The 17480-nt window shown below is 43.1% G+C and overlaps 1 protein-coding gene across 1 annotated transcript in view; it reads right to left on the bottom strand.

Annotated features, from left to right (window-relative positions):
• Positions 1 to 526: 526 nt before the first annotated feature.
• DNAH1 (dynein, axonemal, heavy chain 1) overlaps positions 527 to 17480 on the bottom strand; it is a 204482-nt gene continuing 187528 nt past the window's right edge. Inside the window, exons 67-79 of the mRNA XM_015407009.1 lie at positions 15157 to 15353; positions 13510 to 13654; positions 12652 to 12810; positions 11211 to 11342; positions 9615 to 9785; positions 9028 to 9207; positions 7039 to 7215; positions 5894 to 6064; positions 5050 to 5180; positions 2874 to 3018; positions 2307 to 2513; positions 1782 to 2016; positions 527 to 648 (exon numbers count right to left, since the gene is read on the bottom strand). Coding sequence (XP_015262495.1) covers positions 527 to 648; positions 1782 to 2016; positions 2307 to 2513; positions 2874 to 3018; positions 5050 to 5180; positions 5894 to 6064; positions 7039 to 7215; positions 9028 to 9207; positions 9615 to 9785; positions 11211 to 11342; positions 12652 to 12810; positions 13510 to 13654; positions 15157 to 15353 — 2172 coding nt within the window. The remainder of the gene's footprint in view (positions 649 to 1781; positions 2017 to 2306; positions 2514 to 2873; positions 3019 to 5049; positions 5181 to 5893; positions 6065 to 7038; positions 7216 to 9027; positions 9208 to 9614; positions 9786 to 11210; positions 11343 to 12651; positions 12811 to 13509; positions 13655 to 15156; positions 15354 to 17480) is intronic.

Genomic DNA, 17480 nt, shown 5'->3' on the forward strand with positions numbered 1-17480 from the left:
GAGCTGTCAAAGTGGTACCAAATAGCTACATGCTGTACTAGATCTCTGGGAAGTGCTTGAGTCCTCAACTTTTAGCAGCAAGAACCTAAGCACGGTGGTGTGATGCATGAACTACTGAGATTCAGAACATGGTTCCTCCAAGAGAATTACACAGTAGCTTTTTTTGCTTTCCCAAGAGAAATGACTACATCTGGAAGGCTGATCAGCACTGAATCTTACAATAGGAATATAGTGAGAATAATGCTCATTTTAATATTAACATTAATTACATTTGTTTATGATTGAGTTGAAAAACTAGATGTCACCTTATAGCACAGTCCGTAGGATCAGTCAAAAACACTCTTTTACAGCACTAAAGTAATCTGTGCAACTAAAATAGTTATATTAGTAAAAGTCAATTGGCTTCATGAAACAAAATCTTGTATTATTCTAGTCAGATGAGCTTCTTTCCAGGTGAAAATTCATCAAACAAGTCCAGTGGTGCAGAGATTTATTGCTTTAGAAGAAAGCTCATCTGTTTTATTGCTTAGAAGTCCAAGGCACAAATCAAGGCAACACCTCGTTTGATCCAGTGCCTCTGAGGCTTGGGGGTAGGGATTTCAACGGCAATCACATAGTTGGTGGAATGACCAGTTGTTGACAGTGTCCCTATGATAGAAACAAAGCCACAGTAGATGGTACCACAGTATAGGAAGAATAACTACCAGACTACTTCTTGGAACGCAAAAGATGCATTGTTTTTAATACTGCTCTTCTTACAAGTGTTGTGAGTCAAAGTGAAAGCAAAACCTCTCTCATAAGTATATCAGGCAGTAGCTGCTGGGGAGTAGAAAGTCACAGCAGACTGGGAGACAAATGATGGCAAGCAGTTGCTTGCCAGGAAGAATCTGTTTTAGCAGTGACTGGAAAGTTCACCTGGCCCACTCTGTGGCTAGACTGTTTAATCATTTCATACCACAGCTGCTCAAACAACAAAGGAAGGTGGCTGCAAACATGAGACAGCTGGGTTTTATTGAACATACAATGTCTGAGATGTTATTCTTAGTCCTAAGTAAAATATGGCTCCATTAAAGTTAGTATTCCACAGGGTAGGAGTATTCTATGCAAAGAAAATAAAGTGGGTGCAGAATTCAGCTAACAATTTGCAGCCTAGTACAGGTATGTTTGGAAAAGTTTCTACTGATTGGGGCAGAACTGCAGTGTCCTATAATGCTCACTTTCCTTCCTCAAATATTTTAGACAAGTTTTGCAAAATCAAGAAAACTGCCATGAATGTGCAGTTTCTAAGAGCACAGAATATGCTCCCCCTTTATTGAACAGTACTACAACATACAAAAAATAACCTGTATCTTCCTTCCTATGCAAGACAAGTAGTGCCCCTGGTGGTACTAGGGGGGATGTCAAGGCTCAGTTGACAGTATCTGCTTGGCATGCAGAAGGTCCCAGATTCATATTCCTGGCGTTTCCAGATAAAAAGGACCAGGCAGTAGGGGGATGTTAAAGACTTGTGCTTGGGGCCCTGGAAAGAGCCACTGCCAGTCTGAGTAGGCATTACTGACCTTGATGGACTAATGATCTGATTCAGTACAAGGCAGCTTCATGGGTGAACAGGGCTGGCCTTTTATCTTATACTTGATAGTAAGACTAGGTCAAAGATGCAAAGGGAAATTTCCTTCCGAGATCCAAACAACCCACCTACAGTTCAACAGGGAAAAGTTCTGGGCCTGCCCTGGTCCGGTATTGGGAGGTATACTGAAGGTTTCAACTTAATAAATGCTTACCTGCACGAGTGAGTGTCTTATAGATGGGACACAGATAGATGCCTTTGCTCGGAGGCTTGCGGTTGGGCTCAGGAACCAACCAGATGACTGCCATTTCTGTGTACAGCTCTTTAGGCCGTGATTCTGTGAGCTGAAAGTACAATGGGTCCCACCGAGCCCCCTCCAGAAATAAGCCATGAATGTAACATCCCACACGAGGGCGTTCAGTTAGTTCGTTCGCAGGCTGGATCATTACCTAAATTGAGAGGGGGGGGGGAGTTGGCTTTCACAAAAAAGAAACCCAACAAAAAACACCGAAGTGTGGGAAACCTGTCAGTTTTGAGCAATATGAAACCTAGAGTATAATGGATTCATTAATTTACACTTGTAGTAGATTCACTGCGTGAAACTCGTGGTATGGGGTAGCAACTATTCAGGTTAACAGAACCAGGATCTGGCAACCTGAGATATGGTGTATGCATTCTTTAGGTTATGTTTATAGAGAGCACGAGTTGCTTAAATGTTACTATAACCTGTCTCACTGACCTTAAAATCAAACGAGATGGTATCTATGGATATGACGCATTTCCTGGCAAAATTCTGTAATGTCCCTGTTAAAAAGGCCTGGGGGAAGAAGAAGCCACTGATCCAGAACACAGGGGGTATCCCTTTATCAATCCATTTTTTCAAGAAATCAATGCGTAGCAGCAGGTCATTCACCCAGGAAGCCAAGGGTTTTAGGGAGGGGTATGCCTGTGGGAGAGGACAAATACAATGGTACTCTGTTGAGAGACTAGCCTCAGAAAAATGTGTCAGTAATACAAAGGATGCTTCTAACACAAACTTAACTCTAGTTCATTAGTGAATGCATAGCTCAGAATTCATGATCCTAGATTTCTAAAATACAACCTACAGTTATTCCCTTCTAGGTTGGCTGTACTCTTTGCGCCACTGAGGAATTACGGTATGACTTGATGTTATTTAAAAAAGGATGGTCACCCACAGCAGCCAACTGAAACATCATGTTGAAACAGCCCATTTCTACAGAATCCATGCAGTATGGCTTGCTAAGCACCTCAACTATAGAAATAATTGCCCATCAAGCAGTAGTACCTTGCTGTTCCACATTTCTGGGACTATGTTGTTATACAAGCTGTTGGCCATCAGCTCTAGCTGTGATGACATAACAACTAGGCCTTTGAGAGCTTTCAGCAGATCTTTCAGAGACACTGCAATCACTTCTAGTAAGCGATTATACCTGTGCAAAAAGAAAGTCAAAGTAAGCCAACCTTAATTTTGACAGTTCCCCATACATTTCTTGTGAGTCTTTGTACACTGAAACAGCAATGAAAACCTAGGGATCTTAGCCACTTTTGATGGAGGCTACCTTGGTAGCAGCTTGAGTAAATAATAATAATAATAATTTATTAGATTTATTAATTGCCCTATCCCAGCTTATGCTGGGCTCTGGATGATGTACAAGGCATGATGCCATAAGATATACAAAAACATTAAAATTCATTATATAACTTAATAAAAATTACAATACAGAATAAAAGATCCAAGATGGCAATTTTCCTATAATATTACTTGTCACAATTCTGGACTCCCAGCCAAGGCTCCCTCTAAGCTGTGGAGTCTTGTGGGCAAAAATTCTACTTTGTGAGCTACTGGCATTAAAGTTGTGAGCGAGCAATTTGGCTACTGCATAAATTAGTTTGCTCTGGAGCCATCCTTCCTGAGCGAAGACAAAAGGTGTGAGCCAGAGGCTAAAAAACTGTGAGCTAGCTCACACTAACTCAGCTTAGAGGGAACATTGCTCCCAGCCTGTTTTCTGGGCAGGGGGGAAAAGAACAGAGAAAAAGGGGGGAGGTAACCGTTGCTGTTCTCAACCAAAAGCCTGGCGGAACATCGCTGCCTTACAGGCCCTGTGGAATTGCATAAGATCCCTCAGGGCCCTGATGTCATTTGGCAGAGAGTTCTACCAGGTCTGAGAAGGCTCTGGTCAAGGACAGCTGGACATCCCTAGAGCCAGGGATCACTAGTAAGTTGTTATTCTTTGAATGTGGCCTTACTTTGGATATCACAGTATGTGTGAACCTTGGGACTGCTATTTACCTGTTAAATATGTATGTTCACAACTAAATATTATAGACACCTTGAAACAAAAATGCTATATTGGGGATACCCATTACATTTTTTAGAAAAGTTCCCAGTAATTCCAGTTTGATAATTTAATTGTTTCAATCCTGCCTGCCAAAATCAGTGCATTTTTATGCGGAGCTAATCAATGCATTTGGAGCACTATGAAGCCAGGCATTATAGGCGAGCTTAACTGCTCATTCTGTCTCACGCATTTTTCTGAATACATCTTTCCTTGTGCAGGTGTGGAGTTTCACAGCTGTTAAGCATAATTCAGCCCTCAGACTGGAGGGAAAGATCAATGTCTTCATCATGCATTGGTTTTGCTCATGAGAATAGCCCAATTTTAATAGCAGGCCTAAATAACCTATGTTATCATCCTTTTCTTCATCTTCCTGATATTGTGAACTGCAGCCATGGTTATGAGTGCTGTAGTGAGTCATCTCCGTGGGACAAATATCTTCCATTAACAATGGGTTTGATCCTGCAAGGTAAATGTGAGCTAACAGAAAGGAAGGTTGCTTTGATGATTCCCCCCTTCATGCTGTTCCGGGGGGCAGTCCCCTACGAGTGGTATTGGGGTGTGTTTGGGGCTGCAGTGGGGGCGTGTGTGAGGAAATTGCACTCTGCTGGTGAGAATCTCTTCTGTCAGGAGATTCTCCATGGGATCCAAGCCCATGGATTCCTATAACAGCACACTCACTTAGGAAGGACTTGTTTCTAATATCTCATACTAACTGCATGTTCAATAGAAGCTGGGTGACTAACAAAAACTGCAAGTGGCTCTTGACCTTCCTGAATGCTAGAAAGTAGCTCCCTCCTCAGCCATCAAAAATATTTGCCTGCAGATTCATTGTACCCACTTTCTTCCCCTGGCAGCTGAAGTTCTATTGGCATCAATTTACTTCTTTGGTGATTATGGCAGACAGAGATATAACCAGGGTTTACAGCTGGGTCAAAGTAAAACAAAATAAGGAGTTTGGTGGCACCTGAAACTCTTTAACAAAATTTATTTCAGCATAAATGTTTGTGTGTCAGAGTTCAGTTCATCAGATATGATGAAGTTAATCCATGTTTTATTGTGCTGCTGTGGGTTGACATAGCTACCCATCTGGAATTATAATCCACATCAAATTAAGTATCATACCTGATCACCTCCTGTACCAGAACTGTATTCATGGACTCCTCGTACTGCACAGGGTATTTCAGCATTACTTCCTGTAAGTTGATGGGTTGAGGTACCTTTTCCAGTATCTCTCTTGAGGATTGTTCCACAAGCTAGAACATGGATGGCAAGGAGACAAAAAGCTGTTTGAGGGTAGGGAGGTTCAGAGATGGTGTCTTATTTAATTGGATGACAGAAGAGAGGCCTTTGTCCAAGTGGAAGTTAATTACTTTCTAGTTTAAGCTCCCTACTTACTTTTAGAATTTAATTACAGTTGGGCTTTGGGGCTTACTTAAAGGCCATTTTGCTTTCCCCTCACTCTTCAGCAATAACACTTCGTGACCTTTGGTATTTGAATTTGTCGTAAGAAGCCTCCTACAGTGGGAAAGCTCTATAGCCAGGGATAGAAGTAGTCTGCATTTAAAACCATGAAATTCTGCTCCAAGAAAGTCTAGATTCTGTGACCTGCATAACTTAATGCTTAGTCATCAGATTTGCACAATTTATTCCGTAGAATTTAGTTAGGCCAAAGAGCTGTGCAGGGTCTGAAGCACTGGAAACCTTTTCAGTCATCCCTTTGGCTTCTGAGGTTTTAGCAAGCTTTAATGACTATGTATCTTGCAAGCATATCTTTGCAGGCATAAAGGCTAGAAATGTGTTAGTTTTAAATGACAACGGAGATTCCCAGGAAGCTGAATGCTGCACCCTACATCACTGTGCTCACCTCCCCACACTCTTGTCAAACTGTGGCATGCACACGACCTGCTCTAAGTCTGGGTTTCTAGATAAAGACTGTTAGTGACCCCCAGGAAATGGGTTTACAAACCTCCTCCCTGCTTCGTCCTCCTGCCTTTGATGCTTTTGGCTGGAGCTGAATAATGGCCCCGAGCAATGCAAAGGTCTCATTCTGAGCAAAGGTGATGTTAGCATTGTCATGCAAACCAAAGATCTCAGGCATGTCATTGAGGGGGAGGCTCTTGATGTATTGAATGTATCCCTATGGAAAAATCAACATGCAGCACAGTGAGGAAGAATAGCTTTTAGAAACTCACCAGTTGTAAAGAAGAGCGAAAGAAAAGAAAAAAAAATCCAATGGCAGCACTCTCTAATTACCTTCTTGATCGAACCTGCTTCAGAAGCACATAAGCATAATACAAAGTTTACAAGCAGGGAACCTGCAAGACTCCCAGTGGGGAGAAGTCACCTTTCCCCCTTGCTCGGCAGTGTTGCCTCCCACTGTCCGCCTCCCTGCCCGCCCACCCGCTTACAGACAACTCCCACTCCTCCCCCCCCAGCTGCCTGCAGCACCACTGTCTCCACCTGCCTGGTTCCACATTCCTCAAAATGGCAGCAAAAATATCACAACTTTGGGTTACATTATTTCCCCCCAAACTTCAAGTTCTATTTTTTCTTCTTCTGAGGTTATCCTGGGGGGGAAAACCCTTCAGAATTTTCTCCCTTATGGGGATGCAAAGTGACTTACAACTGTATTCTCCCTTCTTCTACCTTATCTTCACAACAACTTAGTGAGGTAGGTTAGGTTGGGAAAGACTCATTAGCCCAAGGTCACCCAATGAACTTCCATGGCAGGGTGGCAATTTGAACCCTAGTCTCCTAGATCACTGATACTCTACCTTTTAACCCAAATTAGTTATTTATAGACAACTGTTTGTGCTAACATTTTCCCCCAAGAACCACTTCACTGGACAGAGATATTAACAAATCAGTACAAACTTCCAGAACAATAATTAACTTTATTGCCTTCAGTTTGCTAAAGCAGAAAGATAATAGGACATTCAGAGCCTCACTATAAGTTACATTTTCCTCACCTCCTCCCTTGCCGTAGGAAGGACCTTACGTTTTTCTTCTGATCGACAGAACTCAGGCAAGTCAAAAGAAAAATGTAAGGTCCTTTCTACGGCAAGGTTCTTCCTATGGGGGCAATGTATTTGTTTATTTTGTTCAACTTACATTAAGGTCATATGTGGTATTAATCTGCTTATAGATACCAGATTCTGAATAATGGAACTCTGGAATTAAAACATCTGGGTTATAGAAATCTTCTAAAATATTCATGATGCAGCGTCGATCCCAATCGTCAGTCACTCGACCTCCATAATTAATCTCACCAGCAGTGTACTTCAGAACCTGCAACGGACCAGGAAGTAGAAATGACAGAAAGGGTTTTGGCTTAGACACATCTATGTCTGTGCATCAGCAGAAGGCTCTCTCTCCAGTCCCTACTATTTGTTTGAAGTTCTTTGCACTCCCCCTCCCAAACCAAAACGCACAATAAGGTGGGTGTGTATGAAATCCACCATCCATGTGTATGCGCAAAACTGCACATGGGTCTTTGGTCATGACAAAATAAATATAAAACATTCCAAAGTGCTAGTGCTAAGAACAGTTCATATACAGTGGCAGGCATGAAAAGCATCCAGCAAGCAATCAGTCAGTTCCCATCATGGTCTGGGTTATATCAGCTGTTGATGTTGATATACATGTTAATATTGGGGACAGGGCCTTGGTTGTGTAATGCGGCACATGGGAGACCCACAAGGACTTGTGAAGGGTATCTCATTTCCCTGACTGCCACTATTTCCACATTCTCTTTCCTGAAAGCTCCCATAACCTCACCGCTTTTCCCGCTCTCCTTCCCACTCACCAGCCAATCTATCTATATATCTAATAGCCAAGTCGCCCCCTGGTGTGCGGATACTTATTTGATTCTGTGTGTTGCTGGCCACTGGGCTGGGCTTAGGTACATGGCAGGGAACCAGCAAGGTTTTGTGAGGGGTACCTCAATTTCCTGCATCCCACTCTGCACATTGTTTCCTCTTTCTCCTAGCAACGTCCTGTATCCTTACCTTACCTGCTTCCTTTTCTCCCACCAACAAACCAACTAACCTGCCCCCTCAATCTCCTGCTATATTTATTATTTATTTACCTAATTTATACCACACCTTTCTCCACAATGGAAACCCAAAGCAGCTTACAGCGTTCTCTGCTCCTCCATTCTATCCTCACACCAACCCTGTAAACTAGGTTAAGATGAGAGTGTGTGACTGGTCCAAAGTCACCCAATGAGCTTCTATGGCAGAGTGGGGATTCAAACCTGGGTCTCCCAGATTCTAGTCTGAAACTGTAACCACTGGCTTGGTTGCTGTTGAACAATGCAAGCTGCCAGGGGAGCTGCCTGGTGAGTCCTCCTTCAAAGGCCAAAACAGCCCTGAAAGGGCCCTTCCGCTGTCTTTCACTAACTGAAACCAAGGCTTGAATGCTGGCAATGCTGTTGTGGTTGCCTAGCAACAGCCACTAAGAGGGCATGCATTTCTTAAGGCTACAGGTGCTGCTTTGGGACCATTAACCCTCAGTGTTTGTTTGTTTTTTAATTTCAGAGTTTTCTACAAACCTGGGGCTTTTTCGGGTTTGTAAAATAGATTTGTCTTATGTGTTCATGGATCCAGTCTCTGGATTTAAGTATTCACAGATGTGATCACATTGAGAATTAGATATATTGATTGTGAACAACACTGTGGATAACTGGAGCTCAAAAAAAATCCTCCCAAAATTGTATGGCCACATGAAGGCCATTAATTTGGAGCCGTCCAAATTAATCTAGTTCAAACATCTGAGTAGTTAAAACTGAAGACACCTATAGTTCTTGTGGCCAGGTTATTCTGACTTGTAGGAGGAGGAGGAGACTGCAGTTGATATTTGTAGTAAATAGCAATTTGGCAAGGCAGCATAATACAAAGGTTGAAGATCTCTAGAGAGCCCAGCAGGGTTTAATTCATGCTTTCATGTAACCTACTATACAAGAGAATTCTTCATTAAATGAAGTAGAGAAATTCTCTGGTTCAGAGGACTTTCATTATGAGGAGAATATGAATGGTAAAAACATGACAGATAGTTCCAATGCTTCTCACTTCCATGTTGTATGCACTGTATCCATCTTACTTTGTAGGGGATGTCTTGATATTCATCCAGGAACATCTTTAGCTGACTTATGCAGATGCGCAGGTCTCCATCAGTGAACTCATAAGGAATATTGAAGCCCAGTGGCCCAAACTTCCTCCTTTCCAGGGCATTCCCATGGAAGAGGCAAAGGGAGAGGAGCAAGGACTTGAACTCTGAAATCTGCAAAGCATGGAAATAATACAGATAGCATGCCTACTAATGTGTGCCTGATCCCAAACATGTTCACATTGGTTCTAAATATCACAAGCTAAAGTGTTAAAATAACAACTTTAGGTGTCACTGTGCTTTCAGGACTGAAATGTGACTCTTGTTGGCCTTTATCCCACTGTAGGGAATGCACATCATTACTGAACATTGTTCACCAAGAAGAGAGGAATAATCCTAAAAACATATTCTAAAAAGACTAAAGCACCCCCCTTTATTTCTTTCTGCATCTGTTAAAACCAGCAGATTTTCGATGACAATTGTGGATATCTTGCTGCAGAAGTACAGTTGGACTGAACTGATTCAATGCAAATGCAGGTTCAGGTTAGAGAAATCTGGTAAAGAGCTGGCTGATCTCTTACCTTAGAACAGGAGTTCAAGAAGTCATTGCTGAGGCTCATGTAAGACTTCAGCAGATTGGCCTTTACTCCTCGTGGTGGCTCAATTGTCATCTTGGATCCATTTTGGAGGATGGACACTGGAAACTTGTTACTAGGCAAACTGGTGAGCCAAAGGCGGAAGTCCCGGTGCACCTAGAAAATTGAAAGATGAAAATAAAATAATGTACCACCATAGGGAAAGGGAAAGAATTAAGTTTTCCATTAAAGAGTTCTTTCTGCCATCATAAGAGAAGTGTTCTTCCATTAAGGGTAGATCAAATTGTAACAGAAAGTGCTGTCAAGTCGCAGCCAATTTATGGCAACCCCATAGGGTTTTCAAGGCAAGAGGGAAAAATCTGAGAAAGATTTCTGGCTTATCATTAGGGATGGGCACAAACCAGCTCACGAACTAAAGTTTGTGACCAATTTTAGGTGGTTCATGGTTCACAAAGTGAAGTTCATGGCAGGTCAACTGGCACGAACTTTCCACAAACTTTTAAGCTGTCTGTCGAGGCTCTGCTGGTTTGTGAATGGATACATTTCCAGGCAGACGTCTCCACTCCATTTAAATGTTTACCAAACTTCAAAGCAACTGGGGGGGGCAGAACTTGGAAGTCATGTAAAGAAGCATCTGGGGGAGGTCCCGTGACTTTGATGTCTCTGGTTTACACAGGATCCGTTCTATACGCTCCTGAACCAGCGCCTGTTAAAATGACAAGCACTTTCCTGTGGGCACCTTTTTGGGGGGCCATAACAGACCCTGTAAACCAAATCCTCAGTGTCAGCCAGAGATCCCCTCTGAGTTTGGTGTCTCTAGCTTGCACAGGATGCATTCTACTGGGTCATGAGCCTCATGAACCAAACCAGTTCATTTGGCTGTTAAACGTTTGTGACGAACCATGAACCGAACTGCATTTTCCACAGTTCGTTCCCATTCCTACTTGTCATTGTGGTCTTTCAAGAACATCAAAAGTACTTTACTCAAGAGATCTTTCAGGTATAGGTTATCCTAAAAAGAGGACCACTATTACTGCTTTGCTTTTGAATTTTTGTAAGGACCATTATGGCTACCTGTAATTCCAGATACAATTACACACTTTCAGTACACTATAAACTCCTAGAGACAGAACAAACATTCACAGGGGGGTTCTGTTTCATCTTGCAATCACACTTCATTGTGGAAACTCTGAATTCTATGGCCCATTCAGCTTTTTACAACCACTTCCAGGTTCTAGTTAGGGTCACATGAAATTTTGAAAGGAAGCAGAGAGACAAGTGATGACTATTACTCTCCAATCACTCTGATTACTTTGCTATAAATTTAAACATTTTCAAAGAGGAGGCCTGCAGATGCTTTTAAGTTACTGCTGAAAACTATCCAGACTTCAGCAGAAGAACTGCGAACTTTTGAAAAGCTCCTTCCCTTGAAAGTGGATGACCTTGGGATGGAGCAGGCAACATCTGATTGGAGTTGCTGTGACTAGGAGGAAGGGCAGAGACTTCCCATGTGATGTATAACATTGTCTTCAGATTAAAAAAAGAGAATACCCACAGAAAGAAAGCACACATGCAAGTCACCTTGTCTGGGTTAATACTTTCAATGAGTCTTTCCAAAGATGGCATCCAGCTTGGAGCCAAGTGGCAATTCTGGAAGAAGACCCACTTCCCACGTTCCATAGCGCTGCGCATCATGGCTTCTGCACGGGGACCCTAAGAAGCAACACAGAACTGTTCAAGGCTGTGTCCATTCCTCAGATGTATGGTCACGCTATACAAGCATGCTATTTAGTGCTGGGAGCAAAAGTAAGCAACCTGAGATTTTCAGTTTTTCCTTAAAACAAAGATTCCAAGTCTTAGAACAAATTTAGAGTCCAGTGGCACCTTTAAGACCAACAAAGTTTTGGTCTTAAAGGTGCCACTGAACTCTAAATCTGGTCTACTGCTTCACACCAACACGGCTGGCCACCTGGATCTATATTCCAAGTCTCTGTGAGCAATATCCAATATCTGTCATACAAGCAGGTACAAAAATAGGGGGAACTTCATTTATACTCCTTTGGGTCCCACCATCTCCCAGAGGATCTAGCAAGAGGAGCTATCTGAGAGTAACAGCCATTTCACCAGAGGCTATTAAGAATGGTAGTGCTATTTAATGTGAATGCTTCCATTTTGCAAGTCACTGTCAGAACTGCAAAAAGTTGAACAACAGTTAATGTATTTATACACATTTGTTAATCTCCAAAGGGCTCCAAGACTCTTTGTTGTTCTTTCATTGCTCAGAATTTCTGAAGTAAACAAGTATGAAAGAAGCTTGCAGTGCAAGACTGAATGGAAGGCATACCTGCACAATGGGCAGGCAGTGATCTTGCAGGGTTCCCGCTAAGCTGAGTTAGTGTGAGCTAGCTCACTGTTTTTTAGCCTCTGGCTCACACATTTTTGCCTTGACTCAGGAAGGATGGCTCCAGAGCAAACGAATGTATGCAGCAGCCATACATTCTTAGAGGGAACATTGATCTTGAGATGTAATTTTGGGAGCGAGTTGGATTCAAAGCCATCCTGAGATGGATGGATGGATGACTCCATCAGTAGCACCTAGCTTTAGATCCCCATTTAAAAGATAGGAATGGCAGGGACCTACTACACAGAGGTCTTCAGAGGCCTGAATATAACATATGAGAGCCAGCATGGTGTACTGGTTGGAGTATTAAACTACAACCAGGGAGACCCAGGTTTGAGCCTCCAGTCTGCCAGAGAAGCTTGCTGGATGACCTTGGGCCAGTCACACACTCTCAGCCTAACCTACAACACAGGGTTGTTGTTCTGAAGATAAAATGGAGAAGGGGAGAATTATATTTTAAACAACTTTTGGTTCCCATTGATAAGAAAAGCAGGGTAAAAATATCTGTCAATAAACTCTTGGAAAACCAGAAGCACCTGGAGCAGATTTATACAAATCAGTTGTAAGAGCTACATTCTTCTGGACTGAGTTAACAGGAAAGGGACGAATGAATTTATTTACTTGTCCTTGGCCAAGAGAAATAGCAGAGAGCTTCTTGGAGAACTTCATTTCTTCAGCAAACTTGTAGAGATCAGCGGCTGGGTCTGTACCTGGGGACAGGATGAATATCAAGGGGGTGGTAGAAGTAGACTCCTTAAACACCACACTCAGGTTTGCTGTCTGAAATGTAAGGAAAAAGGGATCCTGTCGTTAGTAACTGAAAGCCAATGCTGGAGATATAGGTTTGCTCAGTCAATGAACTGCTACTTCTGCTTGATTCCGTGCTGTCTACTGTAGGCAGTAATGCCCTGACCTGGAAGGCCCAGGCTGGCCCGATCTCATCATATCACAGAAGCTAATCAGGATTGGTCCTGGCCAATGTTCCCTCTAAGCCGTGGAGTCTTGTGAGCAAAAATTCCACTTTGTGAGCGACTGGCATCAAAGTTGTGAGCAAGCGACTTGGCTACTGCATAAATTAGGTTACTCTGGAGCCCTCCTTCTTGAGCTAAGACAAAAATGTGTGAGCCGGAGGCTAAAAAGCTGTGAGCTAGCTCACACTTACTCAGCTTAGAGGGAACACTGGTCCTGGCTAGTATTTGGATGGGAGACCCTCAAGGAAGTCCAGGGTCGCAATGCAGAGGCAGGCCATGGCAAACCACCTCTGAACATCTCGTCTTGAAAACCCTACAGGGTTGCCATAAGTCAGCAACTTGACAGCACCTTCCACCACCATAGGCTGAAAGGCTGTTGGCTACGCCTCCTTTGGCGCCACTCAAACTGGGCAGGAATTAGAAAGGACCACTGCAAGGCTCTTGCAACAATGGACTGGCTCCTATCACACCTACATCCCCCTCCCCTCCTCCAACTGCCATGGGGTACCTGTGGCTCTATAAAGTTCTGCCCCAAGTGTGCCGCCACAAAGTCCTGCATTGCATTGGTGACTTTGTCTCCACGTAAGCACCGCAGAACAAGCAACTTCTGAAAGGAATCCAGTTTGACGTTCCAAATGCCAGGCAGTGGCATTCTGCAAGAGAAGAATGGGCTGTATCAAGTTGCACATTATACAAAGGAAAAAATATACATGTTAGATCAGAGGACAGACACTGGTGGTTTCCATATGGGGATGAGCTTGTGTGGTTTCCCTGTTGCTGGCATGGCTGCTGATAAAGTGCAGTGACATCAAGGCTTCCACACAGAATCATCGAAGCGCAGAGTCGGAAGGGGCCATACAGGCCATCTAGTCCAACCCCCCCTGCTCATGCAGGATCAGCCTAGAGCAGGGGTGTCAAACATAAGGCCTGGGGGCTGGAACTGGCCCACCCAGGCATCTTACCTGGCCCACAAGCAACTGGAATGTATGGAAATGTAAGGTACTTCCCCCTTTTATGGTATCCCTTGTAAAACAAAAACAAAAACTGGTCTTACATACATTTATTGGGCCTTTTGTGGGTTCCCCAGTAAATCAGTTGCTTTCATTGCTAGAAATCAAGTGCTTTTGTTTGTATTTTGAGCAAAATATAATATTGTTTATTGGGTTTGTCTGTGTCCTTTATAAAGTTTATATCTCTGGTACCTGGCGTTACATTTTATGGCACACATGGCCTGGCCCAACAAAGTGACATTTATGTCAGATCCGGCCCTCATAACAAATGAGCTCGACACCTCTGGCCCAGAGCATCCCTGACAAGTGTTTGTCCAGCTGCTGCTTAAAGACCACTAGTAAGGGGGAGCTCACCACCTGCCTAGCCAGCTGGTAGGTTTCACTGCAGTTTCCCCGACCCAGTCCCCCAGCACTGGCCACTCCCATTCCCCTGGACCCCTGGGGGTTTGCAACTTAGAAATCTCCCTGCCGAACTAGGATATCATTAATTCTGTTGTGACATTAGGTGTAACAGGTTCTATGAATTCCCAGGTTCCATCTGTTGCAAAGATATGCCTTTTCCTTTATAGCTCCACAAGGGAAAGGGATAGAGATTAAAAAAGCTGAACATTCAGAGAACCTGCCGCACCTGTTGCTACAATGGTGAATATAAAGATATGCTAGTGCTGATTTTTTTAAAATAAAAAAGCTCCTTAGTACTGGGGGAGGAAATGACAGTAATAGAATCAGGGAAACCAGCTTCCATGTAGGTGGGAAAATTCAAAATTTTCACCCACACAGCAACCATCCAGGCTTTACTGCAATTTCCCCAAAAACTTTTGCACAAAGCAGGTTTGAGAAAGATTGGGAAAAAGCTGATGAAACCCCTGGAGGTGCACGAATGCATGACAGTGCTGTGAGCAGGGGGGAAAAAACCTGCTTTCCAACGTCATAGCCAGGGCAGATAACCCATGAAGAAATTACCATTGTTGACCTTGAAAACATCTATTTCCTGCAACTTTTCTACAGAACTGTCACTTACAAACGATCTTTTAAAACATACATTGAATACATGTACTGTAGAGGAAGGTGTAGGGGAGGGTGCCCTCAGCCAAGCAAAATTCAACATCTCTACTGGTATCCACTTATATGGAAAGGAGAGTTACCTGTGAGGTTCAGTGCTGTCAAAAATGATTCGGAAAATATTCAGATTTGCCACAAAGTCATCTGCAAAGCTAGAAAAATTGTCCAGGTTGCTTAAGGCCAAGATATCATTCCATGCCCTCTCATATAGCCATTCTGGAGCTGGATTATCTCGCAGGACCTTAACAGCACCACCAGACAAAAGATATCGCCATTCATCCTGCATATTGGAATCAGACAGAACGCAGATTCAGCTACAAAGCAGAAAAATCAAGTCTTAGCCCTTAATTTTCCTTCTGTGAATCTGCTGGGCCAACAGTGTGAATTTGTGGATGTATTCCTCTTTCTGGCCCATAGATGGCAGGCTTGCCAATTTTTTTTTTGTAACTGTTAAAATTATTTTTAATGTTTTTGTTAACATCTAGCCTGGATAAGAGTTCTGGTGAATTCAAAAGCTGGCACACTTAACTGTTGTTATGTGTCTTTGGGTTGATCCTAATAAAAGATACGGTTTGTGTTTTTGTCAAGATTTGGACAAGCTGACAACAGTGTGTCCCTCTAAGCTGAATTAGTGTGAGCTAGCTCACAGTTTTTCAGCCTCTGGCTCACACATTTTTGTCTTAGTTCAGGAAGGATGGCTCCAGAGCAAACTAATTCATGCAGTAGGCAAATCACTCGCTCACAACTTTAATACCAGTAGCTCAGAAAGTAGAATTTTTGCTCACAAGACTCCGCAGCTTAGAGGGAGCATTGGCTGACACTAGAACACCCCAATGCTATTCCAGAGCACAGCAGCCCCGTTGGTCTGCTGCAGCAAAAATACACAGGAGTCCAGTAGCACCTTAAAAACGAACAAGATTTTATCCTAGCCTAAGCTTTTGAGCAGTAGAGCCCACCTCCTCAGATGTATGTATAGGATCCTCACCTGCATTTAACTAAGCCCACAAAACCTGCTACTTAATGCAAAATCTTTTTAGCTTACTTTTGTATGATGGCAGAGGCTTTAAGTCCAGGGACATTTAGTTATGTTTTTCTTTCACAGGAGGCTAACATTCAGAGCTCCTCTAGGTTCTGCTTCCTGCAGTGCAGAAAGCCATACTACGAATGGGAATTTTGGAAAACAGAGCTAGCCTTATTCCAAAAGTTCACACATGCAAACAGTGCAGGAGTAGGGGTTCATACTCTCTTTCAAAAAGCTCATACTCCTTTTTATTCCTCTGTTTTCTAAAGTGTATTGTAAATAGCTATTTGTTCAAATGTAATCCAACTCATCTTTCATCCTCATCAGAGGCAGGTCAATGGGACAACAGAAAGGAGAAGTTAATCCTCAGTCCTTCAGAAGACCCCATGTGCCAGGACTACCAGTCAGGAAGACACCTAGCTTGCAGGACCCTATTGCCTAACAGACTGGATATGGCACTTGGAAAGAGTAAAGCTTAAAGGCAAACAGCACTATGAAATATAAGTTTCTTTCAAATACTTTTTATTTTTTAAACTTCCTTTTATTTAAAACATTGTTTAGCCGCCTTTCTGCCTTCAAGGTGGCTTACAATATAAATGACAATAGAACACAACAAAATGCATACAACCACTAGTTTAAAATCGATAATTTGAATAAAATCAATCAAATGCCATCCTGAATGCCTTCAGCTGCCTCCTAAAGGTCAGGAGTGAGGGGGGCTAGGCATGGGGCTGCTACTTGAAAGCCCTCTCTTGTGTACCCACCAGATGAACGTCTCTGGTTGACGGGACTGTCAAGAGGGCTTCTCCTTGTTATCTTAGTATCCAGGCAGGAATGTATGGGATAAGAAGGTCCTTCAGACACCCCGGTCTCAAGCCAAAACCAACACCTTGAATTGGGCTTGGGAATGAATTGGTGGCCAGAGCAATTGTTGTAACATTGGGGTCACATGCGCCCGATAGCTGACCCCAACCAGCACTTTGGCTACAGGATTCTGCACTAGCTGCAGCTTCTGAACACTCCTCGAGCTCTAAGCAGAGCACACTGCAATAATCCAGTCTAGATGTAACTAAGGCATCATTCTTGACTATGACGGACACCCAGTTTCTGCTGTCCTTAGTTCTGCTTCCTTGTGCACTTTCTTCTCATGTTGGCAGTTCATACCTTTCATTACTTGGAGACCTGAAGGTGACATGGATGTTCCTCACAATGAGGGCCATATGCATGCCTGGAAGCACAGTGTGAGAGCAACTCCACACACTGAAAGTGTTAAAAGAGACACTAATGTTACACCGTGTAGGTGGGCCCTGGTCTTAGAACCCTCCCTGATGAGAGCAGGGTATCCACACATTACGCAGTTGCTACAGGAAATGCCAGTGCAACACT

The sequence above is a fragment of the Gekko japonicus genome, unplaced genomic scaffold (genome assembly GCF_001447785.1).
Source record: "Gekko japonicus isolate JY-2015 unplaced genomic scaffold, Gekko_japonicus_V1.1 scaffold1974, whole genome shotgun sequence".
NCBI classification, from domain to species: Eukaryota; Metazoa; Chordata; class Lepidosauria; order Squamata; family Gekkonidae; genus Gekko; species Gekko japonicus.